The 26,924-nt window shown below is 36.8% G+C and overlaps 2 protein-coding genes across 2 annotated transcripts in view; one reads left to right on the plus strand and one right to left on the minus strand.

Annotated features, from left to right (window-relative positions):
• The window catches only part of LOC123378729 (calcium/calmodulin-dependent 3',5'-cyclic nucleotide phosphodiesterase 1A-like), a 359,073-nt gene that overhangs the window by 294,049 nt on the left and 38,100 nt on the right, over positions 1-26,924 (minus strand). The gene's annotated exons all lie outside the window — the stretch shown is intronic.
• Positions 1-26,924, plus strand: part of DNAJC10 (DnaJ heat shock protein family (Hsp40) member C10) — a 33,394-nt gene that overhangs the window by 4,599 nt on the left and 1,871 nt on the right. Inside the window, exons 4-22 of the mRNA XM_045032138.1 lie at positions 1,242-1,292; positions 5,218-5,300; positions 5,513-5,644; positions 6,769-6,862; positions 7,097-7,174; positions 9,405-9,448; positions 9,841-9,978; positions 10,976-11,065; positions 12,713-12,826; positions 13,261-13,375; positions 16,317-16,444; positions 16,825-16,941; positions 18,273-18,374; positions 18,961-19,116; positions 20,403-20,536; positions 22,414-22,467; positions 23,086-23,233; positions 24,797-24,916; positions 26,462-26,581. Coding sequence (XP_044888073.1) covers positions 1,242-1,292; positions 5,218-5,300; positions 5,513-5,644; positions 6,769-6,862; positions 7,097-7,174; positions 9,405-9,448; positions 9,841-9,978; positions 10,976-11,065; positions 12,713-12,826; positions 13,261-13,375; positions 16,317-16,444; positions 16,825-16,941; positions 18,273-18,374; positions 18,961-19,116; positions 20,403-20,536; positions 22,414-22,467; positions 23,086-23,233; positions 24,797-24,916; positions 26,462-26,581 — 2,018 coding nt within the window. The remainder of the gene's footprint in view (positions 1-1,241; positions 1,293-5,217; positions 5,301-5,512; positions 5,645-6,768; positions 6,863-7,096; positions 7,175-9,404; positions 9,449-9,840; positions 9,979-10,975; positions 11,066-12,712; positions 12,827-13,260; positions 13,376-16,316; positions 16,445-16,824; positions 16,942-18,272; positions 18,375-18,960; positions 19,117-20,402; positions 20,537-22,413; positions 22,468-23,085; positions 23,234-24,796; positions 24,917-26,461; positions 26,582-26,924) is intronic.

Genomic DNA, 26,924 nt, shown 5'->3' on the forward strand with positions numbered 1-26,924 from the left:
AACAAAAATTGTCCAGATATTTGCTGGGAATTAGACAGCCATGTCTTTTCAGAGCTATTGTGACACAGGTAGCTAACCTGGAAAATAGGCAACTGAAAGACTGCAATGATGATTTCTACCATGCCATAAATATGGAAGCTGAAGCGAGCCTCTCTTTTGGTCAATTGGCTAAAAACATCAGAAGTGAAAGAGAATTTCTATACTTGTATTTTGCTAAAGCAGTCTAACCCTGAAAAAACTCAGAATACAAAGGGAACATTTTATAAAACAAAAACCTCAAGAACTACTTTAATGTTTGTGTACACCTAAATTAAATAAACCAGAGACATGCACATTGCATGAAAATGAGAGTGATTTCAGATTTCTTTAGCGGTTACAATAATTAAAAAAAAAAATCACATGTTTGAGTCTGCACTTCTTGATGAAAGTGGTTGATTTAAAATGTCAGATTTTTAACTTTTATTGAATATTCATTTTAAGTTTATGTACAGTTATGCTTAGTTTTCTTTTTCTTCTGGATTTTTATTGTGAATTTATTGTTTCCTTATGGCGGTGGCTTGATATCTCTGGAGGAGACTGAAGTTCTGTCTTATTTATTTGAATTATAGAAGTACCTACAGGCCTCAACTGATATTTGGGTTTATTGTGTTAGGCATTGTACAAACCATACTGAGACAGTTCCTGCCCCAAAGAGCTGACAATCTAAATAGATAAGCCAGACAAAGGGTCAGAGAGGTTTGGGGCACCAAGAGGGAAAGCGACAAAGGTCAAACAGCAGCCCAGTGACAGACCTGGGATTAGAATTTGGGTTTCAAAAGTCTCAGTGCTTTGCTCTTATCAGCTGAATTGTGCTACCTCTCAAACCCTCATCAGGCACTCAGTATTGTGTCTCATCTGTGACAAAGATGTACCACGTCTTTGTGTGAACAGCCAGTTCAGTCTCCTATGCCTACTTAAAGATTGGTTTGTCTGCTGAAGATGCCAAAAGGTTCCCAGCTGTGATGGTAGCTATTGTGATGTGGACATTTATCTCCTGGGAATTGAACTGAGACCAAATGAATTTTATACATACCACTGAATTACATATCACATGGTAAAATCTTTCACCTTGCTAATATGCACCATCTTGTTTTCTACAAATTTCATTTTGTGCAAGAGGCACAGGAGTATTTCTGGATTCTTTTATGTAAAGATTGCAAAAGAAAAACATAGTTGCTGACTTTGTATTTTTTTCTTACTAGGTATTTATGATGATGATCCTGAAATTATAACATTGGATAGAGGAGAATTTGGTATGTCTGTCAAGTCATATGGGTTCGCTAATATTTTAACATTGTGTAAATATTATTTTCAGACTGAATATTTTCATGGTGTACATAGATTATAAATTGTCAGAATCCCACCAGAGAAAAAGTGCACATTATTTCCAAAGATAAAAATGTTTTTGAGCATCATGGTTCAATTAACAAATGCTATGCGGATCAATGCCTGTCAGCTTTTTAGACTGAATTTGAAAGAATGTGTAATATCTGAAAGAAGGGGAAATTATTTACCTTGTAACTTTGTTTCTCCAGATTTATTATCCTGCAAAATTCTCACTCTTTGGTCTTGAGCACACATCTCCTACTAGGCAGCTGATCTCCAAAACTAGCAATTCAGTCACTTCTACTTACCCGCAATTCTGCTTGTTTGAAGATACCATTTGACAGGATTCCTATTCTGACATTCCTAAATCTTAGCTCCCTAATGTCAAAAATAAAAAGTCTTAATCCGGACACCAGGAAACAGCTCATACTGATCAATGATGTGGGTGGGGGCTTTTGTTTTTCCCTTCTCATATTTATTGTTGTGTTTACAGACAGTTGATGATGTGTTTTCAAAATAAGATGCTGTGTGTACTCTCAGACTATTACCAGTGTTCTACTATTACACCTCTACTTCGATATAACGCTGTCCTTGGGAGCCAAAAAAGCTTACCGCGTTATAGGTGAAACTGTGTTATATTGAACTTGCTTTGATCCACCGGAATGCGCAGCCCCGCCCCCCCGGAGCACTGCTTTACTGCGTTATATCCAAATTTGTGTTATTTCAGGTGGCGTTATATCGAGGTAATTAGTAAATCTGGAAATTAGTAAATCTTAACTATCTTTTTTATACTTCAACATTATATTAAGACAGTAGTTTTCAGTCAAACATACTGACATCTTGTAGTACAAACAATAATTCTCAGACAAAATAGAAAAGTCAAAATACAAATGAATTAGAGCCAGGATGTGATAGTGATTTTTTTATACAGATATCTGAAGAGGACAGCTTGTTTTTCTTATATACACTTTGGCTCAGATTCCTTAAATGTGCATGCAATGTACTGCTGCTACTCTTTGTCAAACAAATGTGTAATAGATACAGTAGAATCTACGTCTAGGATGAAACACACATATATACTCCAAAAAAATATGAGTTAGTGTTGGGAACTATGAGGATTAATTACTTAAATTAAAAGGGGAATTAAAATCCATCCTCCAACCAAGATACAGGACAGCCCTATGCCCCCTCAGCGTTCATTTTCACAGCAGCAGCCATCACCCTTGTACACCCCCTACTCAGGTGTTTGTGATCACTGGATTCAAGTAGTTACCAGTGGTTCAGACCCCCATCAATCCCCCAAGTCCCTGCTATGACAGGCTTTGCAGAACCAGTACTGAGAGCCTTTTTGTGTGCCTGTTTTGCCACCACCTTATTGCCCCTTCCCCATGCCGCTGAACCACTGTTTCTGCTGTTCTGAGGACCTTTTGCACCCTCTTCTATGATAGGTGGTGTATTAACCTATGGTTAATGATAATCTAATGACAAATTTATTTTATAACAAAACAATGTAATTTTCTGTGTATCACAGCTTCCATGTTAAAATTCTGGATATATGAATTTAAACAAAGTTCTGTTTAAAAAAAATTAAAGGGATATAGCCAACTTAATTTCACTTCTGTGGCAATCTTTTTCTCCTCTTGTTAGAAGTAACACCCAGAAGATAAACATAACTAATATAGAATGTTGGGGAAAAGTCATTGTTTTCCCACTTGTATATGTTTGACAGCATTTTGTGCATAGTTTTCTTTATATAGTCAGCTAGGCTTTGCACCTGCAAGCTGAACCACCAAGATACACCATTATACCCACATAGAGCCTCACGAAGACAAAGAGGTTCCACATAAGAACACTGGCCACCTGCAGAAACAGGACTGTAGTCAATTTCTCCTGTTCATTTAGGTGTTTCTCACAGCAACAGAGAGATTTTTAACATAGGAAAACATGACTGAAAAACCCCACAAAAGTTAGGGACTCTGAGCCACGTGATTTGACATCAATGGTACCCCTTTAGTAATGAGTTTTCTAATATACATACATGCTTTGTCAGGGTAACAAGCCTTGTGGATGGGGGAAGCAGTAGATGTGGTAGATCTTGACTTTAGTAAGGCTTTTGATACTGTCTGGCATAACCTCCTCTTAAACAAACTAGGGAAATACAGCCTATATGGAGCTACTATAAGGAAGGAACATAACTGGTTGAAAAAGTGATCCCAGAGAGTAGTTATCACTGTTTCACAGTCAAACTGGAAGGGCATAATGAGTGGGATCCCACAGGGATCAGTCCTGGGTACGGTTCTGTTCAAGATCTTCATCAATTATTTAGATAATGGCATAGAGAGTACACTTATAAAGTCTGCAGACCATACCAAGCTGGGAAGGGTTGCAAGTGCTTTGGAGGATAGAATTAAAATTCAAAATGATCTGGACAAACTTGAGAAATGGTCTGAAATATAGGTGATGAAATTCAATAAGAACAAATGTAAAGTACTCCACTTAAGAAGGAACAACCAATTGCACATAAGCACAATGGGAAATAACTGCCTAGGAAGGAGTACTGCGAAAAGGAATCTGAGGGTTATAGTGGATTGCAAGCTAAATATGAGTCAGCAGTGTAACACTGTTGCAAAAAAAAGCAAACATCGTTCTGGGATACATTAAGGGGTGCGTTGTAAGCAAGACATGATAAGTAATTCTTCCCCTCTATTCCATGCTGTTAAGGCCTCAGCTGGAGTATTATGTCCAGTTCTGGGAGCCACATTTCAGGAAAGTTGTGGACAAATTGGAGAGAGAGTCCAGAGGAAAGCAACAAAAATGATTAAAAGATCTAGAAAACATGACCTATGAAAGAAGATTTTTAAAAATTGGGTTTATTTAGTCTGAAGAAGAGAAGACTGAGATGGGATATGATAACAGTTTTCAAGTGCATAAAAGGTTGTTACAAGGAGGAGGGAGGTAAATTGTTCTCATTAACCTCTGAGGACAGGACAAGAAGCAATGGGTTTAAATTGCAGGAAGGGAGGTTTAGGCTGGACTTTAGGAAAAACTTCTCAACTGTCAGGGTGGTTAAGCACTGGAACAAATTGCCTAGGGAGGTTGTGGAATCTCCGTCATTGGCAATTTTTAAGAACAGGTTAGACAAACACCTGTCAGGAATGGTCTAGTTATTACATAGTCCTGCCTTGGGGCTGGACGAGATGAGACTCTAGGTCCCTTCCAGTCCTACACTTTTTTGATTGTGCTCCCCTTTGAGACTAGTCATTAGGTAGCTGGCCCTTTACCAAAGCACATTAGACTGATTCCAGCCTGCATTTTAAATTGCATTTTCAGATGTAAAAATAAATCTCTCATTTGAAATAGATTTTTTTATTCAGTTCAGATTTGAGCATTACTTACCATATGGCAAGAATGCAAGTGATTGTCAGGAGATAATGTGTAGCTGATGAGTAGAGGTAGTGTTTGTATTTTGTTAATGTAACTAAGTTTCTATAATCCTTCGGATATTTAAAGTATATGTTTAATCTGTTGGAATGTTTAAACTACTACTCTAGTGTGTTTACTAGCTCAGTTAGATGTAAACAAAATTTCATAGTTAACCAGGTGATTTCACTTTAATTATGCCTGTTGTGTGTCCTGCATATGTCAGTGTGAGTGTAAATGGAGTTGCAGTCATTACACTATTCTAGGTATCAATGATATCCACTGAATCAGGGAATTCTAGACACTTGAACTCGGGCCTTAAAATGGGTGTGTATTATTCTCTCTCTCATGCCATTTCTAGATACACAACTTAAAAGGAAGCTTTTATCAATTCTTAACTTATGTATATTTTTGTCTCCTCTTGTTAACCAGATGCTGCTGTTAACTCTGGAGAACTCTGGTTCATCAATTTCTATTCTCCTCGATGTTCACACTGCCATGATTTAGCACCTACAGTATGTATTTACAGTCAACATCTTAATTCTGAAAATGTATTTCAAGTAGATAAAGTTTTACTCTAATTTAAAAAAAGTGTCAAGTTTGATTTGCATGCTGAAGCCAAAGTCTAAAACAGCAATGATTCAAGAAGCCAACACCAGAAGAATTTTGAAAATTGTTTTCAAAAGAAAATATCCCAAGTTTTCTTTTTCCCCCTCCTTCTTTTTAGTGGAGAGAATTTGCTAAAGAAATGGATGGACTAATACGCATTGGAGCTGTAAATTGTGGTGATAATAGAATGCTTTGTCGGATCAAAGGAATTAATAGTTATCCAAGTCTCTATGTTTTCAAAACTGGAATGGTGAGTAAATGGTTTTGTTTTTGTCCAGGTTTTATAAATAATGGACATTTATATGCTCTTTCCATCTTGTGCATGTATTTGCGTTTTGTTATGTGTTTATATTTTATATAAAAATAATTAAAATAAAGTTAAAGAATTCTAAGGAAGAATACTAAACTAAAATACATTTTATCATTGATGCTATAGCGGTAAAGAATTTTTCTTTATAATAGTCTAATTTATTCTTCATCATTTATAAAAAAAATTTGGACTTTCATTCACCATGAACAGCCCAATTACACTAGACAATTCCATTTTTAATCATGTTATATTACAACTAAATGAGGAAATAAATAAATACCTCTCCAACAGTTCTTTTCAGATCATTTTGCAATAGAGAGTAAGTATAATTTCTTCCATTTTGGGGAAATTGAGACACTGAAGTTAAATAATTTGTTCAGGGCTGTACAATGAGTAAGTGATAGATCCAGGAATTGAATACAAGGCTTTGAACACCAAGACCAGTGCCCTATCCACTAAGCCACACTGCCTTTATCACAGTTCTGTATTGGAGTTTCCAACAATGTAGGATGATATTTAAATATATGCAATACTCTGCTTTACGCCTAAGGAACTTTGACAGTATTCCTTTAAGGGACACCCACACTATTTTTTACAAAATTTCTTCTACTGTACCAATATGCTGTACTGCATGCTACTTAGTCTGGTTATTGAGCGTTCAGCACATGCTACAGTGGAGAGAATGTGTAAACTTTTGAGGAGGTTAAAGTAGAGGAGATGTATGTTAACAGAAGACTGGCACAATACTCACTTCTTTTAAACAAACAAATATGACTATGCGAACTGATATTTCTGAGGCCCTATAATCCTTGTATTGCTGGACTAAATGAAAGCCACATATAAACTAGACAAGGGCCTGAATCACAACATTCAAATTTAAGGCTGAACTCCAAACACTCTAAAGTTTGGAATGGAGGGTGAAAGCATTTGTATCTAGGATTTTAGTAAAGGTCCATCTGCAGTGTAAATAATAATTTCAATTATTAATTACTGTGTAATAATTTCTGTGAGTTAAATTTTGCGTTAACACACTTTTTTGTTTTTTCTTTTTTGCGTGTGTGTAGAATCCAGTGAAATATTATGGAGACAGATCAAAGGAAAGTTTAATGCATTTTGCCATGCAGTATGTCACAAGCACAGTGACAGAGTTATGGGCAGGTAATGTAATTTGTTTGGGTTATTGATCTTTTTATGTTGTTTAAGACAAGTAGGTGTTTCCAGGATTATATCTATATTTAATTGTGTGTGTACCCAGTATTTCTTACTCAAGGTTGAACACACACACTACTTGAAATTAAAAAACTGTTCAATTATAATTGTGCTAATAAGCATGCTTGTTTCATAGTTTACATGCAAACACATTGATATGGATTTTGTGCCTTTTTTTTTTAGGAAATTTTGTTAATGCTATTCAAACTTCATTTGCCTCTGGTGTTGGCTGGCTGATCACTTTCTGTGCTGAGGGTGGAGGTAAATATATTAAATAAAGCAAACTGATTGAAGAGAAAACAATTCTCTTTTGTTTTACACTGACAGTGACACATTTGCTGCTGCTTCTAATAAAGGTTTTAATGGGGTAAAATTCACCCATAGTGTTGAAGGCCAGCACAAGGCCATGTGGACCACTTAAACCTCATTATAGGGCTACTTGGGAAAGGGAACATTAATGGAGGAACCTTACAGTGGTGCTTGCGCACCCTACATGCATCACAGGATGGGCCTCTGTCCTGGGCCCACAATGGGATCCATACTTTTGCAGTAGCCCCCACATCCCATGCAATTGACACAAACAGGTGTAGGCTGCGTTACAGCTCATAGGCTGCAGCATCAGATACTAAAAAAGTACACAGCATCCCTGCTCATTGGCCCTGGATTGGTGGGAGTGGTGGACTTCCCTTTCCAATCAATGCAGAAAAGATTGAACAATGATTAAATATTTTAGGCATTATGTAGCCCTTGCACAACCTAAGTTTGCATATCGCAAACTACAAATATGATGATCAAATTTTTTTTTAAAGCATGTGGGGGGGGTAAACTTCTTAAATAAATCAGTGGGGGTTTGGACTGGCACCCTTCCAAGAGCCCTCCCCATCTAGTATCCCCTCTCCTGCCATTGGAGACATTTGTACTAGCAGTCACAGATGGGCCACGTGCCATTGTAGGCAGTCATCACATCATCCCCTCCAGAAATTTATCAAGCTCAGTCTTGAAGCCAGTTAGCTTTTCTGCCCCCACTCTTCCCCTTAGAATGCTGTTCCAGAACTTCACTCCTCTGATGTTTAGAGACCTTTGTCTAATTTCAAGTATAAACTTGTTAATGGTCATTTGTTCTTGTGTCCACATTGGCGCTTAACTTAAATAATTCCCTTCTCCCTCCCTTGTATTTATCCCTCTGATGTATTTATAGAGAGCAATCACATCTCTCCTCAGCCTTCATTTGGTTAGTCTAAACAAACCAAGATCTTTGAGGCTCCTCTCATAAGGAAGGTAGGTTTTCCATTCCTCTGATCCTCCTACTAGCGCTTCTCTGCACCTCTTCCAGTTTGAATTAATCTTTCTTAAACATGGGAGACTAGAATTGCACACACTATTCCAGATGAAGTCTCACTAGTGCCTTGTATAAAAGGCAATAACACTTCCCTGTCTCTACTGAAAATACCTCACCTAATGCATCCTAGGATCACATTAGCGGCTCATAGTCATACTGTTATCAACCAATACACCCAGGTCTGCCTCCTCCTCTGATACTTCCAACTGTTAAGTCCTCAGTTTATAGCAAAAATTCTTGTTGTTAGTCCCTAAGTGCGTGACCTTGCACTTCGCACTATTAAATTTCATCCCATTTCTATTACTCTAGTTTTCAAAGTCATCCAGATCTTCTTGTGTGACATTCTGGTCCTCCTCCATTTTGGCAATACTTCCCAACTTTGTGTCACCCGCAAATTTTATTAGCGCACACCGACTTTTTGGGCTACGGTCAATAATGAAAATGTTAAATAAGAATAGTCTTAGGATCGATCCCTGAGAAACTCCAATAGTAACCTCCCTCCAGCCTGACAGTTCATCTTTCAGTATGATCCATTGTAGTCTCCTCTTTAACCTGTTCCTTATCCATCTTTTAATACTCATATCAATCCTCATCTTCTCCAATTTAACTAATAATTTCCCTTGTGGAACTGTATCAAGCACTGAAATCCAGGTAGACTAAATCTACTGCATTTCCTTTGTCAAAAAATCAGTTATCTTCTCAAGTTATTACTTTTCAGAAATGTTTGTGGGGTTTCTAATAATTCCAATGAAATATTTTTCTATGACAAAATTTGATACATAGGTAGATATTTTTAAAATATTGCTCAGGTGAGAATCAGTTTACAAGGGCAGGAATCATAAGCCATGTAAAACATTGCTCATATTTCTCAGGATTTTCTACCGATGAAGCCAATATAGAATATTTTCATTCACAATTGTCATCACATAGGAAGTAGCTTCTCAAGATTTTCACTTGAAAAGCCACAAAAAAAGTGGGTTTTTTTTGTTTTTGTTTTTTTTAAAAGCTAGCAAACATGCATTGTGAAACTGTAGCCTGCTTCCTTCTGGGATACTTGGTGATGAGAAGAAAAATTCTAAACTAGAGTAAGTTTAATGATTTGATCATTTAAAGCCTTGTGTTTACAGGTAAATCATTATTTTCATTTTCCAGATTGTTTGACTTCCCAGACGCGCCTTAAACTAGCTGGCATGTTGGTAAGCAGTATTTCATTTGAAGATGTTACCCGTTATATCTAAATCAGAATTCCAAAAGGTGAAATCCTGATGTCATAGAAGTCAATGGCAAACTCTCACCTACTTCAATGGGGCCAAGATTTCACGCAATAACTTTCAAACAGTTTGTTTTCAAATCACCTTTATGTTTGAGAGCCATCTCATTATTGGACATGATATAATGGAACCAAATGTTTAAAGGATGTACATGTAAAATGGAGTACATGACCATCAAAGTATTGTTGTGCTTCCCTGTAAGTCTTCCTTTTCCCCATCTCCTAAAAACTAACTAGTTGCCTCTGTTGTCGTTGCAGAAATTCTTCTGACCTTGACTTTCAAAATAACACACTCAAATTGTTGTTTGTTTATTTCAGGAAGGCCTTGTTAATGTAGGCTGGATGGACTGTGCCACCCAGGGTGAGCTTTGTGATAATTTGGATATCTCATCTAGTACTACCGCATACTTTCCACCTGGAGCCACCTTAACTAATAAAGAGAAAGGAGGTGTTTTGGTATGAGTTACTTTTAAACAGTTTGTGTCTACATACAATATGGTGGTGGTGGTGGTGGTGATGAGAAAGTGGATTATAAACATTCACCAATCAAAGAAAAGTGAATTTATTACACTGAGAAATGTTTGTTCCCAGTTTTACATTTAACTTATGTGCTACTGGTAAATTTGATATATAATGAGCTAGATACCCTTCTTAAAATCTCAAAGAAATGTGATCTACATGCAATGAAAATGGACTTGCATTGCCTGTCACTATGGATATGTGTTGTGTTGTGCTATCCTCCTATTACCATATCACCTTAAACTCTTGTTTCAGTTGTCTTGAGGTTAATATTCTTAATTTATGCAAGAAAATCACCAATCTGAAACACGACAGTCACTCTCTCTCTCATGCTATGGCCACCTAAGCCCTTCTGCAAAAGTGAACCTGAAGAGAAAGTAACAATCACTGGAGCTACATTAAATCCACCAGCATTGAGTTACTACTACTTATACACTTCCTGATGTTTGCAAAATTACAGAAATACAGTGATCTGAACTATACAAATAGTACAGTAAAATAGAGATATGTTGCCAAACAAAGTATTTTGTGAGTTGAGGCCAGGATTTTGTTTTAGCACTCATTTTGAGAAAGCATGTGGTATTTTGTGTTTTTAGTGCGGGGAATAGGGAGAAAAGCAGTGTGTGACAGTGGGATTTAATCTCCTATGTGCCTAAATCACTTTTAAAAATGAGATTCAGGCATCGCAACACTGAGCACAGCATGCCTAAATACGCTTTAAAATCTGGGCCTAAAAGAGCAGACTGCTTAGAGTATAGTGTTCTTGTAATAGCAATTAAAAGGAAGTTTGAATCAAGAAACATATGTTGATTAACAGCATTTTTCAGTTGATGAATGGGGACTAATCAGGTTAATTCTGTTGAGGATTGCTAATCAACAATCAGTTTAATGTTTATACATTTTATATAATTAGAATGACTTTTTTCTTTTCTAGTTTCTTAACTCCTTGGATGCCAAAGAGATATATTTGGAAGTAATGCAGCATCTTCCAGATTTTGAAATGCTCTCTGCAGCCTCATTAGAGGTAAAGTTAAAAAAAAAAAAAAAAAGTAAATAATTTCTGATTTTAAGTCTAAAAGGCCACATTCAGCAAAATAATCTCGTCTTTTTGAAAAGTTTTCACCTCCTATTGGTATAAACCAGGGGTCAGCAACCTCTGGCACGCAGCTCGCCAGGATAAGCACCCTGCGGGCCAGGCCAGTTTGTTTACCTGCTGTGTCGGCAGGCTCAGCCAATCGTGGCTCCCACTGGCCGAAGTTCACCGTTCCAGCCCAATGGGGGCTGCGGGAAGCGGCATGGGCAAAGGAATGTGCTGGCCGTGGCTTCCCGCCGCTCCCATTGGCCTGTGACATCAAACTGCAGCCAGTGGGAGCTGCAATCAGCCGAACCCTCTGGACGTGGCAGGTAAAACTGACCCAGCCCGCCAGGGTGCTTACTCTGGTGAGCCGCATGCCAGAGGCTCCCGACCCCTTGTATAAACAATTCTTAAAATTACTATACCCAAAAAATCTCTCTCTCTCTCTATGTTTTCAAGCCCTTTTATCTGTATTGAGGTTCATTGTTTCCTCTATTTGCAATCAGGCCTTTCGCACAGCAACTGAGGAAAAGAAGCATTTTTTTTAAAACAGGAAAATGACTATAACCATAAAAGAACTCAGAATGGTGTAACGACTACTGTTTTTCTTTTTAATTGACTAAGTTCCTAGTGGACTGTTTCGACAACTAAATCTAGTGATATCCTAGATATTAGATATCCTAATCATTAAAGACTCAATTGAATGGGTTTATATGTGTTAGAGTGTATCCAAACTAAGGCCTGGTCTACGCTAATGAGGTAAGTCAACGTAGCTTAGATCAACTTACAGCGGTGTCTACACCACGCTGTGTCGATGGAAGATGCTCTCTCGTCAATGTAGCTTCCGCCTCTTGGGGAGGTGGAGTACTGAAGTCAACAGGAAAGCACTCTCCCATCGACTTGACTTGTCTTCATCAGGACCGCTAAATCGATGCCCGCCACATCGATCGCAGCAGCACCGATTTAGACAGTAGTGAAGACAACCCCTAAGCCTCAGTCTCCTTTCACTAGGCTAATAATATTGTTTGCTGCAAGTGGTTCTTTAATGTGCCGCCTGCGGCTCTTTGCAGCACGTTTAATTATTAACCAATCAGGATGCTTTTACTGTGTTATTAACCAATTAAGTTATAAACTTGCACTAAGTTATTAACTTATTTGCTGTGAGAAATATATATATTTCCTGTCATACTGTTAAATATGAATTGTATTATAGTAAATGAAACAGTGAATTCACACTCTTATGGCTCTTTTGGGTAATGTTGATTGCTACTTTGGCTCTTGAACAACCGAGGTCTGAGTATCACTGCTTTAAAGAGAGAGTGCAAAGTTTAGCAGTTTTGATCTAGTATGAGGGAGGCAAATTGTAAGCAAGATTAAAAAGATATAGAAAGTAGTTTTTAGATTTTCTCTCTTAGGGTGGTGCTCTGTTGAAAAGCTGAAGGGCAATGCAATGTGTGTTGGATACGGGTTTATGTTCTGGTGAATTACTTAACATTTGATTTACAGTAACATGACTGAAAACATGGATTTAACTTACATAACTGGTAGAAACTGGAAGCTAAGCATTTCTCTCTCTCATTTGCTTCCCATTTTAAGGACCACGTGGCACATCACCGGTGGCTGCTTTTCTTTCAGTTTGGTGAGAGTGACAAGTCAAATGTGCACGAGTTTAAAAAACTGAATTTTCTGCTTAAAGATGAACATATTCAGGTAAGAATTGTTTTAGCATTACAGAATTTCGTCCCCAAGTACTTATCTCAGATGCTATGTTCTCTCTTAACATTTTATTTGGAAGAAATCGGATTGGTTTAGTTTCCATTTCCTATACCTGTCTTTGAGGTAAGAATTAGCAGTGATTAGCTGTGTTGCAATATTAAATTGTTTTGTTTTTAGAAGCTTTTCTCTACCTAATTGTGCTTGTGGTACATAATACATCTGTGTGAATTGTATTACACCTTAAACATCGTATCAGTTATAAAACTGATCAAGATCACTAGCACTTATAAAAGAATATTGCATTTATAACTGACAGGAAGTACCATTTTGGAAAAGCATCTTAACTTATGTCAACTTTCCAAATATAATATAAATAAATTAGATTCCCTTATTAAAAATATATATATATATTGTTTGTTTAATAATAGGTTGGAAAGATTGACTGCCTTTCTGCACCAAGTGTCTGCAGTAATCTGTATGTCTATCAGCCATGTCTAGCAGTCTTTAAAGGAAAGGGAACTGAAGATTATGAAATTCATCATGGTAAGGCAAACTGACAGAAGTTTTAAGTTAGTGTGAAGTCTTTTGCAGACTGAATTTGTTTTTCAGAACAATTGTTTCCACAACTCTAATGATATTACATCATAATTTTGCTTTAACATTGCCTATTGTCTTGTTGTATTATTCTGTATACTTTTTTCTTCTGTAAGCAATCCTCAAACACTAAAAGGTTCTCCTCCTACTTATTCACTTTTTAGTACTCCCTCAATTTCAAAGACATCATTACAGCCTTGGAATAAGAATGGGAATTTCTGAAGCCGATCATTGCTGCTCTTTGCTTTGGCAAAGGTAGCTGAAAAATGACATAAGGCACACCCTTCCCCATATGCTGAACATGCTGCTTGCACAGTGCTTTTGGCTTTAGAATCTTGGGACTTGATCTCATATTTTACATGTGTCCATTTACTAAATTTCACATCCACCCACCGTTGTCACATTCTGGGGTGAAATCCACACCAGTGAAGAATTGTATCACCTCTTTCCCTGTAAACCCAAGTGCCTCACAATGCCTTGTCACTGGCTCTCTGCCTGGAACTCCCACAGTTAGCAACAAGCATTCTGTCTATGTATTGGGCAGACTTGGATCAATGCCTGCAATACCACAGATTTCCACTGGCTTCACCTAGCCTTGGTTAACAACTGGGATGATGAGTCCACACTGTCCCTGGCCCTGAATTTTCCCAAAACACGTGTCCAGCCCTGTCCTGGAACAATCAGAGGGATATTCAGGTTTGTTACCCTTTTAAGGAATCATATTCAACACTTTACTACTTTAGCTGAAATTACAAAATAGTTCACACCACTGGGTTGGCTTAGATTTAAAAAAAAAATAGATTTCAAGTGAATTCAAGTATAAGAGATAAAATTAGAAATGGTAACCAGCAAATAAAACGCATATAAAACTTAATCTAGCAACTTTTAGTTCAAGGCTTTTTGTAAGACGTACAGTCTTCCAGCAAGATAGTGACTGACCCTCTCCTCGATCAGGATCTGTCCCAGAATCCCAAAAGGTTTTGGTGCTTTTGTCTTAGGTAAAAGAGAGAGAACTTGGGGTACCTACCCCTTTCTTTTATAGGCTATTGAATCTTTTAAATGGATTCTTCTGAAGGATACCCTCTCGCCTCCCCCAAAAAGTGAAGTTTATCCAAAGCAGCGGGAGGAAGGCAACATAGTATCTCATGATAAAGGAGGCTCCATGCTCTTTCTTCCCCCATTTGTGTTTGCAAAAATGAAAATTGCTCTGTTTCCTGCCATCTTCTCGCCCTAGTGTCTTGAGGACACTGTTTATTACTAATATGTAAATTAAGATAAATACACATTCTTTTGTTTAGGATAGACCTGTTTAACAATGTTTGTCTAGGCAGGGCTGTGTGGTTTTGAATATGTGCTAATAACATACAGCAGGAATTCATAACTTTACATATAATATTGCTGCATACATTTCACCATGATATTATTGACCAGTGAGTTATTAGTTTTACTAGATTAGTGTGTAGAGTGTGAATACAGGGGTGCTTTCAGTCACAGCCACTTTTGCCATATATGCTTAGGTCCTCCAATGCCCACCAGTAAATAATTCCAAACCTACAATGTTGAAGTGTCCCCTTGAAAGAATTCTGAAGTGCTGTAAAAATTTAGGTATTGACCCAGGGCTGGAATTGGCAGTTCATGTCAATCAGTGTAGCTCCATCAAATTCAATTGAGTTATGCGTGGTTACACCAGCTGAAGATCTGGTTCAGGCTCTGAAGCATGAAGAGCATAGCACACAAAAGATCTCAACCAGAAATTTAGGCCTGGGCTACACCAGCAGGGGGGTTCAAACTATTCGCATAGCTGAAGTCGAAGTATTTTAGTTCGACTTACCTGGCCGTCCTCACGGCGGCGAGTCAACTACCACGGCTCCGCCATCGACTCCGCTTACTCCCGCTGCCAAGGTGGAGTACGGGCATCGATTTATCGTGTCTAGACGAGATGCGATAAATTGATCCCCGATACATCGAACACTACCCGATCCGGCGGGTAGTATAGACGTACCCTTAGTCTGATAAAACCTCCTACTGAGCTAAAGCCATTGCTTTAGAAGGGACCAAGAGAGCTCCTGTCAAATAGGTATGATGTTTTTGTAGCCAAATTCTATACAAGATGCAAACAGCATAAAGAGAATTTATCTTATTTTTAATGCTGGTATGACTGCAATCAGTGCCGATTCATCTAACCTTTTTCTTGCAAGTTTTTAAAGATATCTGTATCTTCTCCTAGGAATATCTCCTTTTAATTTGTGCAGAATAGGTGGCATCTACAACCTTTGCCACAACTTGTACTTCTCCTAGTTATTAGTTTGGTTATGAGAGACTAATGTTGAGGGTCTCATCTATCTAAACTGAGTGAGAGCAATATTAAATTGCATCATCACTAGACATGTCTCAGGTCACAGCATACTTTGAGTTTCTTCAACTCAATCATTTTCAAAACAAAAAGCATTTTCCACAAAGAACACTAATTCTATATTTTATCCTGGCTAAACATTTTATGCATTAAGCATTTTCATATCCAAATGTCCGACATGAATTGCCATACTTGTTCCCTACACTGAGCAGACTGATGAAATGATGCTTACATAAGTTGAGGTAAGATGATAGCTGTACAGTTTATTTAATAAGGCCTTGTTCAAAGACCACTGAAGTTAACTGAATAAGTCCCATTGGCTTCAGTGGGCTTTGAATCAGGACCAGTGTGGCCAGTGACAACATTTGCATTTACCAGCTCTTCAGCCGGATCTCTGGCATAACATTCATAATAAGACAAATCATACACTGTTAATGAAGCGTGCTCCGGTTTTTGGTAAATAAATAATGAGTAATCATAAGAATATAGATATTAAGAATAACAGTGGGTTGTTTTTTTGGGGGGTGGTATTTTTAGGAAAGATGATCCTATATGACATAGTTGCATTCGCCAAGGAGAGTGTAAACTCTCATGTTATCACACTTGGGCCTCAGAATTTTCCTGGCAAGGAGAAGGAACCATGGCTTGTTGACTTCTTTGCACCTGTAAGTATTTGATTGCTATATTTTTCCTTTTTTCTAAAATATGTAAATACTGTATTAAAATACCAGCATTGTTTTTGAAGATGATATTCTATAGCACAGAGCACCCTAATCATTCATTAATCCATGGTTGCGACATTCCTACATTGAATGTTTTTATCCTTTATTGGAGTCTTGTTTGTCAAAACCACACACAAATTGCTTAGCATACTGTGAGACATTAATATATGTATTCACATTTCTGCAGAGAACTGCTTACAGGAGAGTTATATGTTCTTTACATTAATATATGTATTCACATTTCTGCAGAGAACTGCTTACAGGAGAGTTATATGTTCTTTGCTTTGTTTTAACAGTGGTATTATGATTTGCATTTTTTTTAGTGGTGTCCTCCATGTCGAGCTTTGTTGCCAGAGTTGAGAAAAGCATCAAAGCACCTTATTGGTCAGCTTAAATTTGGCACACTAGACTGCACAATCCACGAAGGGCTTTGCAACATGGTAAGCTGCAAGTATTAAAAGGTCTTATTCAATAAATGCTGTTTTCTTGTAGTTAAAATTTCAAAACACATCCAAACAAGGTGCTCCATTATCAAGGCTTTTTTCAAGGGAATAAACTATACAGATCTCTTAAAAGAATCTGTAAACTTAATGTGTTCTGTGATAAGATTAAAATCTTGTCCAACCTCCTTAGTGGTCAGGAAAGATTTGAATTCCAGTGTTGGGTTATCTCCTTTTGAGAGAGAAATGAATGAGCACGACTCAGTTACTTGTTCCTAATCTATTTACAAAATATACAAAGTATACACTGGTCCTATTATTGCTTTGAACATGGAGAGATAAAAACCAGCAGAGAAGTTTATGCTGATGGAGCACCATTTTCAGAATGCCACAAAGAGTTCAAGTTCCCAGCCAGCCTACAGCTGCTTTGTAATTTGCATTGCTTTTGTCTGCAGTACAAATTAGGAGTTTTGGAGGTCACAAGAAATACAGGACCAGTCCACGCATTTAAGAAGGAACTTTCCTTAGCATTTTTGCCTTTTTACTTGCTTAGGCCTTTTCTGTATCTGTGCACTGATTGAATTCAACAACTGATTTTTTATATATGTCAAACTGGTGTAATCTCCTAATGTATGCACAATTAGACCAGGATATTTCTGGTTTTATAGTGAAAAATTTAAAGTCGTAAGATACATGGGGAAATTGGCATAGAATTGAAAGCCTTAAAGATAGAGGAGTTGCCAATGTACACGGATACTTAAATCATTGAAGAATCTAGGTTTACAGATAGCAAAATTAATGTACAATTATTAGTACAGTACAAGCTGTTTTACCTGAAGGTTGGAGAAGGGTACATCTGAAAACTTCAAATAAAGGGTTTTGGTTGGTTTGTTTAGAGAATTAGGAGGGACAGGTCAGAAGACTTAGAAAAGGCTGTAGTTTTGTTCCCTTAACCATGAGCACAGTGAAAGGAGTGTGGGATGGCTTTTAAACTCCAACAGCACAGCCTCTTAAACAAGCCAGCATCTTTTTCACTATGAATTAGGGTTTGGAGACCCTAGTCCATAGTCTTTTCTAGGCCTTCCAAACTCCCATTTATCAAAATCCAACAAATCATAGAAATGTAGGGTTGGAAGGGATCTCAATAGGTCATCTAGTCCATCCCATGCTAAGGCAAGATTAAGTATATTATCTAAACGTTTGAGGAGTTGTACTGTGCAAAGCAGATTGGCTAGCAAGAGTATGGATCATTAATACCAATGGTCCTTAATGGATTGGCAGCAAACAGGAACATTCTTTGCAATTTGTTTTGTTGTTGTGTTTTTCAATAGCATAACATTAGAGCTTACCCAACAACAGTGGTGTTCAACCAGTCCACTGTTCATGAATATGAAGGTCATCACTCTGCTGAACAGATCTTGGAGTTTATACAGGTATGTGACTCACACATTATACACATGCTATTTTGGTGTAAAACATTCCAAGATATCTTTTCTAACCAGCTATCCTAGTATCACTACCTGATATTCTTAAAATAAGAACGAGTGGAGGGAGAGGAAGGATGGTCTCTTGAGTGCTAGTCTGCAAATTCAGAGACCTGGGTTCAGTTCCCTGCTCTGCTACACACTTTCTCTGTGACCTTGAGCAAGTCCTTTATGTCTTTATGCATCAGTTCCCCGCCTGTAAAATGCGGTTAACAGCACTTCCCAACTTTATAGGGAGGAGAAATACATTCATTATGGAGAGTGCTCAGAGACAGTAGTACCTAATATATGTACCTAAGATTGCAAGTAGTTTTATCATCTTTGTGAAATAAGGTGCAGATCTCTACACTCTCAGTCCATTCTTCAAAGGCTGTTTAAGTATCAATAACTCAAAAATCCTATAAATTAAGACAAACAAGCTTCATTTGTGGGATGAGCATGGTAGTATTATGTAATCAGTTTGTATTTGATAATACTGTGTGCAGGATAATGTCATTGTAGGTGAAATGTAAGTCTCATTATTTGTGTATTTTAGGATCTCATGAACCCTTCGGTGGTCTCCTTAACACCAGACACTTTCAGTGCACTAGTTAAACAAAGAAAACGGGATGAAGTCTGGATGGTTGATTTCTATGCTCCGTGGTGTGGGCCTTGCCAGGCTTTAATGCCGGAATGGAAAAGGATGGCCAGGGTAAAGTAGAAATCACATTCTAAGTTTTAAAAATGCCCTATTTAATAGAAGTATTGAGACTGTTCAATAAATTGACCTGGAGGAGTTACCAGAAGCAAAAAAGATTAGTGATTAGTATAATGGACAAAATGATAAGTTCCTCCATGGCAGTTTTATGTTGTTCCAACTATGGTGATTTTTTTTTTTAAAAAGTTCCTGAACATTGCTAATGTCTTCCTAAATACCCATAATCCCACACATTTTGACAAGTTTAGAATAACTTTCCTTGAAGTTTGATTAATTCCTTATGTATTGTAAATTACAAGGTGACTAGGTATTTGTGTTTAAAATTAAAAAAGTAAAAAAAGACTCATTTATGTACACTGCATCAGAAATGGCTTTAAGTAACCATAGCTGTTTTTCCCCTCTAAGTTCCTTTATGGATAGCTTATAATTATTTGTATTTAAGGTAGCACCTAGAGTCCAATCAGGATCTAGTTCTGATTTCAAATTGATGTATAAAATATGAATTTAAGGTTATTTATATATATTTTTAAATATATTTTTGAGGGCTTTTTCATTGGTTATTAAATAGTATTTCCAGGATGTTTTAAGTCTGATTTTCAGTGATCTGAACTATACACACTTCAGTATTCAGGTCTGTGCTTACTTTGCATGGCCATTGCTCTATGTAGTCATTTGCGTAATAGTATTGCACAAAAATCAAGGATTTGCAATCACATAGCCATTTGGTGCCAGTTATCAGTGTGTATAGACTAATCATGGCTCTGGACATGTACAGTATAACTTTGATTTTCATGAACAACAGTCATACTAACAGTCAGTTATATGAATGCTTTTCTCCAACCAGGGTGTGTGGGGGGGCCATAACAAAAGTGATGTCAATTAAGACCAAGTTTACATCCCGCCACATACCAATAGCTTCAGTGCATTGGAAGTGCTTAGAGGGACCAAAAAAAGCAATTCAGAGCACCATACTGCAGCTTATGTACTGTACCTACTGTAATTTTGAGATGTCCAATTTTATGAACATTTTTATTAGGAATGTCTCAATCTCCAGTTTGTTTATAAAATAGGGGTTCTACTACATGCATAGTATTTCATGTGCAAAGTATGTATGTAATTGCACACACAAAATTACCATTTAAAAAAAAAAAATCAGCTTTTTACCGGCTGAGTACTCCAGAGGTGAGACTGCAGTAAATGCTGATGTCTAAATTCTGAAGTATTCACATGCCACGAACTAACCTCAATGACTAGAAAATGCAATATTTTTTCTTTTTCAGTTGCTAAATGGATTAATCACTGTTGGCAGTATGGATTGTCAAAAATATTTTTCTTTCTGTCACGAAGAAAACATACAGGGATATCCTGAAATAAGACTCTTTCCTCAAAAATCAAATACAGGTCATCATCACTAGTAAGTAAATAACTGTTTACATTTGGAAAATATGTCATGGTTTGTATTTCAAGAGTTGTGATATCTTCAAAAACGTATTAAGGAGGGCCTGGGGGGAAAACAGTATCTTTCAGATGGTAAGTCAAAGCCACTGGAAACTCATAAGTGTTTACAAGTACTGTATGAATGATTTTATTCTCACACATTCTGAGATTTTCAGTTTTGTAATACTAAAATAGTGCAAGAAATTAATTGTTTGGGGTTCCTATGTTTTATTATTAAGTTTACCAGAGGTTTTCATGAGCAGCATATTCATTAGTAACATAAAAATGAATTACATAACTTCAAACAATTAGTCCTTTGCCATCTTAGTGGCTAAATATGTAGTTAAGACAGAACAGTGCCATAGATCCTTAAATTTTCCAGTCCTTTGTCTTCTGCAGAAAATGCCAATAGCTCTGACTCACCGTGCATACTTTAGTGCAACCTGACCTTTAAAAACAGATCAGTATGGGTGTAGATATTATATATAAATAACCTTCTTTGGCATGTGTCTGATATCAACATTGTAGAACTTTTGATCTCACCTGTCCAGTGAGCCCATCCACCATACCATTTCTTTGGGACAATGACAGAAAAATGCTTAATAGTGAAAAAACTCCTGCTATGGAAAGTGAAATCTGACCATTTAAAAAAAAATTGTAATAATGCTCCGATTCTATCGCGTATCATAAAGCTTTGTAACATGGAACACTTTACATTTCTGACCCTGGCACCTCAGAGGAAATGGAATATTGAAGAAAGATTAAACTGAATTGGGAAAGACTAATGATTATTTATACAATTGAAGGGTTCCATCAAATGCTCATTGATAGTAAATTATGTAGACTGTGTTGAGGGGTGCCTAAAAGGCTGCTGAAGCTTTGACTGTTGGACTACCTGTGATGAAAGTTGATTTTATTATTATTATTATTATTCTATTTAAATCTCTCCCAAAGCACTAAAATTCCCCAGAAGAGGTGTTTTATTTTCCTTTTTTGGGGGGAAAAAATTCTATCTTTAATAATGTCAGATTTTGCAGAAAGCAGGATTTTGTAATTAAGAAATATGTTAAAATATACTCTGGGGATAAATAATACCCCTGGAAAGAAATGCCACTAAGAACTGTTGGATTAGATTTGACTATGAATTTATATTTTTGTGAAATAAACTCTCTCACAGCCTAGGATTATTAGTTTCACTAATTTGTGTGAAAATTCCATTGAGCAAACAATCGCCTACAGTATTTACAGTTCAAATAATACATCTTTTGGGTTACTAACTAGCTTTTTTTTCATAGTCTAAGCTGAGAGAAATGAAGAAGTTAATAGAATGAAAAGTAAATTAATTGAAAATATTTCCATTGTAATAATATGTTCTCTGTAATATAGGTTAAATTTTTTGGGTTTTGGTATTTTTTTTTTACTTAATTGTGTTTTCCACTTGATCATGTGGTATTTTTTTGTCCCACCTATATTAAATGTAACAAATTTATCTGGAAATGTTACCCAAGAGACAATGCTCACAAGCCTTTTTAGCTGACAAAAAGTCAATTTGACTGAAGTACTAAACTTACCTTACTCTCCTTTAATTTAACATAACATAGGATCAATCTTTCCTTCTCTTCATGTTCCTGTACTTTACAATGTGTATCATTGACTTGTATTATTCAGATTTGAAATTAAAATAGCTTTTTCAATATCTAAATTATAGTATAAATATATTCTAAAATGTATGCATTCAAATGAATTTTATATCAGCCTTTGTGAATAGGTTGTCCTGGGTTCAGATTTAACACTGCTATAGTCTTTCAAACCTATTCAAGCTATTGTATAATTTTCTTGTGTGTTCTCTCATAGTAGTTACAATGGTTGGCACAGGGATTCATATTCGTTAAGAAGCTGGGCACTTGGGTGAGTTGTTACATTAAAATTTGTTCACAAGCTAACCCAATGGTTGTGTCTAGGAGAAGCTGGCACCCAGATGCCATGGAAACAAAGCATTAGAAATGCCTATATAGATGGATATGTTGCTTCACAAGACAGATGCAGGAATTTCTGTACTCTGTTGGCTCAAGCCTTAAAAGCATTGTTTAGAGAAGGTATTCTTAGCTTCCTACAACAGTGAAGGTAGCATCACGTTCCTGAACCCACAGTTAATATAAAGCATTATTGTAGTCTCGGAACACAGCTCTTTGACTTCCCAGATTCAGACTAAATACCAAGTTCAAGTTTTCTGAAGAAAGGAAGACGATATTGATGAGAAAAGAGCATTCATATTGAATGGACGCGTCTTCCCTCCCCACACTCAAATTAGACAACAGCCTCAATTTTTGGTTCAAGGAAGGATGAGATAATGCTTAGATGCCTATACCTCATTTAAACTAAAGGGCCTTTCAACATATTATGGTGTTTATTTACATTTCATTATAGCTGTTCCCTAATTTCTGGAAGCTTCCTGTAGTGTAACTGGAATTTTAAATATATTTAAGGTTTTTAATTTTATTATAAATGTTTTTCCCCTCTCCTCAGATATTTACCTCAAGTATCTGTAGATCTGACACCTCAGAGCTTCACAGAAAAAGTTTTGCATGGGAAAGATCATTGGGTCATTGATTTTTATGCTCCTTGGTGTGGCCCTTGCCAAAATTTTGCTCCAGAATTTGAGGTGCTAGCTAGGGTAAGTTTTTAACCTATTGACACCAGCAGTTAGTTTGCTTCTGATAAGTAATAATAATACCTACTTCTTATATAGCTTTTCATTCGTAGCAGTTATATATATGCCACTGCCATGAAGTAAAATGTTTATTTCAAAACTATAAATCTTAGAGCATGTCTACACAGTAAGTTACTAGGCAGCAAGCCGTGGTGTGAATCTACAGTGCATCAACTTCCCGCACAGTAATTCATCATGTGGACAAGCCTTTTATTTCCTCAGCACCATTAGGGACTTGCATGTGACTAGAGAGAAGTTCTTGTGATTTTTCTAAGTTTACACATGTCCCTCTTCCCTGTAACGGAAGGGAACCATAATTTCTGAGCATTTATTTACTTAAATACTTAGAAATTATGGTCCCCTTCCTTTACAGGGAAGAGGGACATGTGATTTTTAAATAGGCTTGCCAATGGTGCTTGTCACCACAGTATCTAAGTGTTTCATGTACATTAATGAGTTTATCCTCATTACCTCTGTGAGGTAGGCAAATATCTTATTTTACTGATCGGAATCTGTGGGGGGCACAGGCAAATTCAGGGACTTGTCCAAGGTCAAAACAAAGAACAAAACCCAGGTCTCTGTTCAGTGATTTTGCATTCCTTTTGTATACAAGAAAGATGTCCCAGTAGTTCATGTCTTCATAGGGAGACAAATTGGTGACAGCTGTGCCTAACTGAGCTCCAAAAGACAGGCCCAAATTTGAAATTTGTAGGGATGAGATTCTGTGCTACACCTTTTAAAAGGAGCAGCACAGAACTTGCAGACCAAGGCTAAGGGGAGGCTAAAGTGGCTTTAAGCTCCCTTTGCACCCTCCAGATGCAGGACTGCTGTAGGAGATGCTGCAACTCCAGCATAATTTCTGGGGGGTCTGACTAATTTACAGTCATCTCCTGGGGCTGCCCAATGGAGACACCTCTCCCATATCTCTGGCACACACGCCCCTGCATCGGGGCTTATTAAGGGGTACGCCGAAATCAGACTTTATGGATGTTTTTATGTGTCTGCAACTCTTATCCTAGATCTTTCCATTTGAAAAGTGTTGTTCAGGCCTCTGTTTGTTTACGGTTTTTCTTCTCTCAGTCTGAATAAAGATTTTGCTTTTTATTTTCACTCTGTTTAGTACAGTTTTCAGAACTGTTAAATCACACCTCACCCCTTGTACAGCCATGCGGAAGCCTACACCACAACATTCTCATTCATATTTTTAGCATTCTAGGTAGATTAAAGCTTGCACTTGTCCATTTACACAAACTGCAAATTACACCCCTACTTGCAGTGTAGATATACCCTAAGTCTCACTGAAAAAATCAAGGTGCCTATATTAATTTTATAACTGGGACTTTAAGCATCTTTTTAAAATATTACCCTTTATCTGCACTTGGTAGAATGAATGAACATATTCTATACCATCCTTTTTTGTTGTGTCTTTTTCCTACAATTCCAATTTATAAAAAGTTGTCTGAGTCGTGGAAATTTTGAAGTTTGCTTATTCTAATGGGGTTTCTAGTAAACAATTTTCTTTTGTAGACTGTAAAAGGAAAAGTAAAAGCTGGAAAAGTTGACTGTCAAGCTTATGCTCATACTTGTCAGACGGCTGGCATCAGAGCCTACCCAACTGTTAAATTTTATCCCTACCAAGGAGCAAAGGTAAATATTAGTTTAAATATCATTCACACAAACCATGATTTGAGGACTTCAATGGCTCAGACAAAGGTTTGATACAGGAGTGGGTGGGTGAGATTCTGTGGCCTGCGTTATGCAGGAGGTCAGACTAGATGATCATACTGGTCCCTTCTGACCTTAAAGTCTGAGAGTCTCTGACACATGAGGGGAAGTACTGCTGCTTAAGTGCTCTAGTTCCACTACTATTTAAGATTGTATTGTGCTTAATTTTGTACTGGAAATGACATGTATTATAGTTCTTACTTTGGATTCTATCAACATTGATTCTCTAACCTAATCTATCTAAAGGAAATGAAACACTAAAAAAATGATGCTTTTTTAATAATACTTGGAATTTCTATAGCAGGAAAACACTAGTGTAATGAGAGATAAGTCATTGTGTCTGATGGGAAAGGAAGCTACTATCTAGACAAATTGATAATGCAAAGTAAGGAAAAATTGTAGAACTAAGTGGGCACCAGATTTTTCATTTAGTGAGAAATGTCACAAGTTTTTGCTCCTAAATGGAACAAAAGGAACAAATTTCAAAATTTCCTGCAAAACAAAATTTAAAACATTTTTGATCCAGTTGAAAATGCTTTGCTTCAATAAAACAGAACATTTCATTCAGAGTTTGATTTTTATTTTGTGTTATATAAAAAGTGAAACAAAATTGTGTCAGAACAGAAAATTGAAATGTTCTGTTTTGAGATGATCGAAATATTTCTTCAAGTTTTCTTTCCAAACAAACTTCTCTCGAAAGTGACATTTCCACCAAAGATCATGCTTTTAACAAATTAGCATTTTTCAACAAAAGAAAAAGCTTTCCATCACAAAGTTTCCAGCCATCTCTAGAAAATCGCCTCTTTCATTAGAAATCATTGGATGTTATTAAACTTCCAAACTATTGTATGGCAAGATCTATAATTATTTGTTGTGTTTCAGAAAAAGTGTTCACTTTTCAATACTTTCTAATGACAAAGCTGATTCTTTCAATTTTACTTTGCATTTACAAACAGCCTCTATTGGGCAATATTAAGAGCATGATTCTGAAAATCCTTACCCCGGAAACTAGTCTGTACTCAAATAATAATCCCATTCACTTCTATGGGATTTCTCTCTGAATGAGAGTTTATTACCTACATTCAGTAAATCTCTTACTGCAGGGTTGAGCTGACAATGTGATAGATTTCTAAAATATGTATTCATAGTTGAGTAAATATTTAATATGCATATCAAAAGTATTATAGCTAAGCATTAGAGTTTTCCTTAATGTGCATGTTTTACACACACTGGAACTCCATAGTCATTATTACTGAGGGAGTTGACATTTTATGAAGCACAGACTTAAATTCTCTCTCTCCCCCCAAAGGGTGATATTCACCCCATTTGGGAGTTTGAGCACTGCATAGGGTCTTGCAATTGTTTCCAGAATGGGTGTGAATTTCACCCAGCAGTCACAAGATCCATTTCTCTTCAGTAGAGAAGGCATGAAGTGATAATAATGTACTCTTCTCCCTGTTTTTAAAGAAAAATGTTCTTGGAGAGCATATAGACAGCAGAGATGCAAAAGGCATAGCCGATCTTCTGACTGAAAGATTAGCCGTCATTAAAAATAAAGGAAAGAGAAAAAAATCTTCTAGAAACAAGGTAGGAAACTTGTGGCTTTTGTGAAGACATGTATTAATGTAAAGAATAGCTATTTAAATAATCTTGATAGCCTTTCATCTTTATGTCCATAAAATGTATTTTTATATGCAGTCTTGGTCTAATTAAAGTATTTACTGAGTCAGCTTTTCTGCTTGTGTGGATGGGCACAGAACCAGTTACTGCATCCTCCCTGAGGCTATTTTTGCACCATTCCTGCCAAAGTTTAATTCAGTATAAAAAGGACCGTTCCAAGGGACCATTCATTAGCTGGAGTTAGTTTAGTGTGCTTTAGCCAAGCCCCTCATACTGGCTATGCCTACTCTGCAACGTAATCCCTGGTTTA

Source organism: Mauremys mutica, chromosome 10, assembly GCF_020497125.1.
Source record: "Mauremys mutica isolate MM-2020 ecotype Southern chromosome 10, ASM2049712v1, whole genome shotgun sequence".
NCBI lineage: Eukaryota > Metazoa > Chordata > Testudines > Geoemydidae > Mauremys > Mauremys mutica.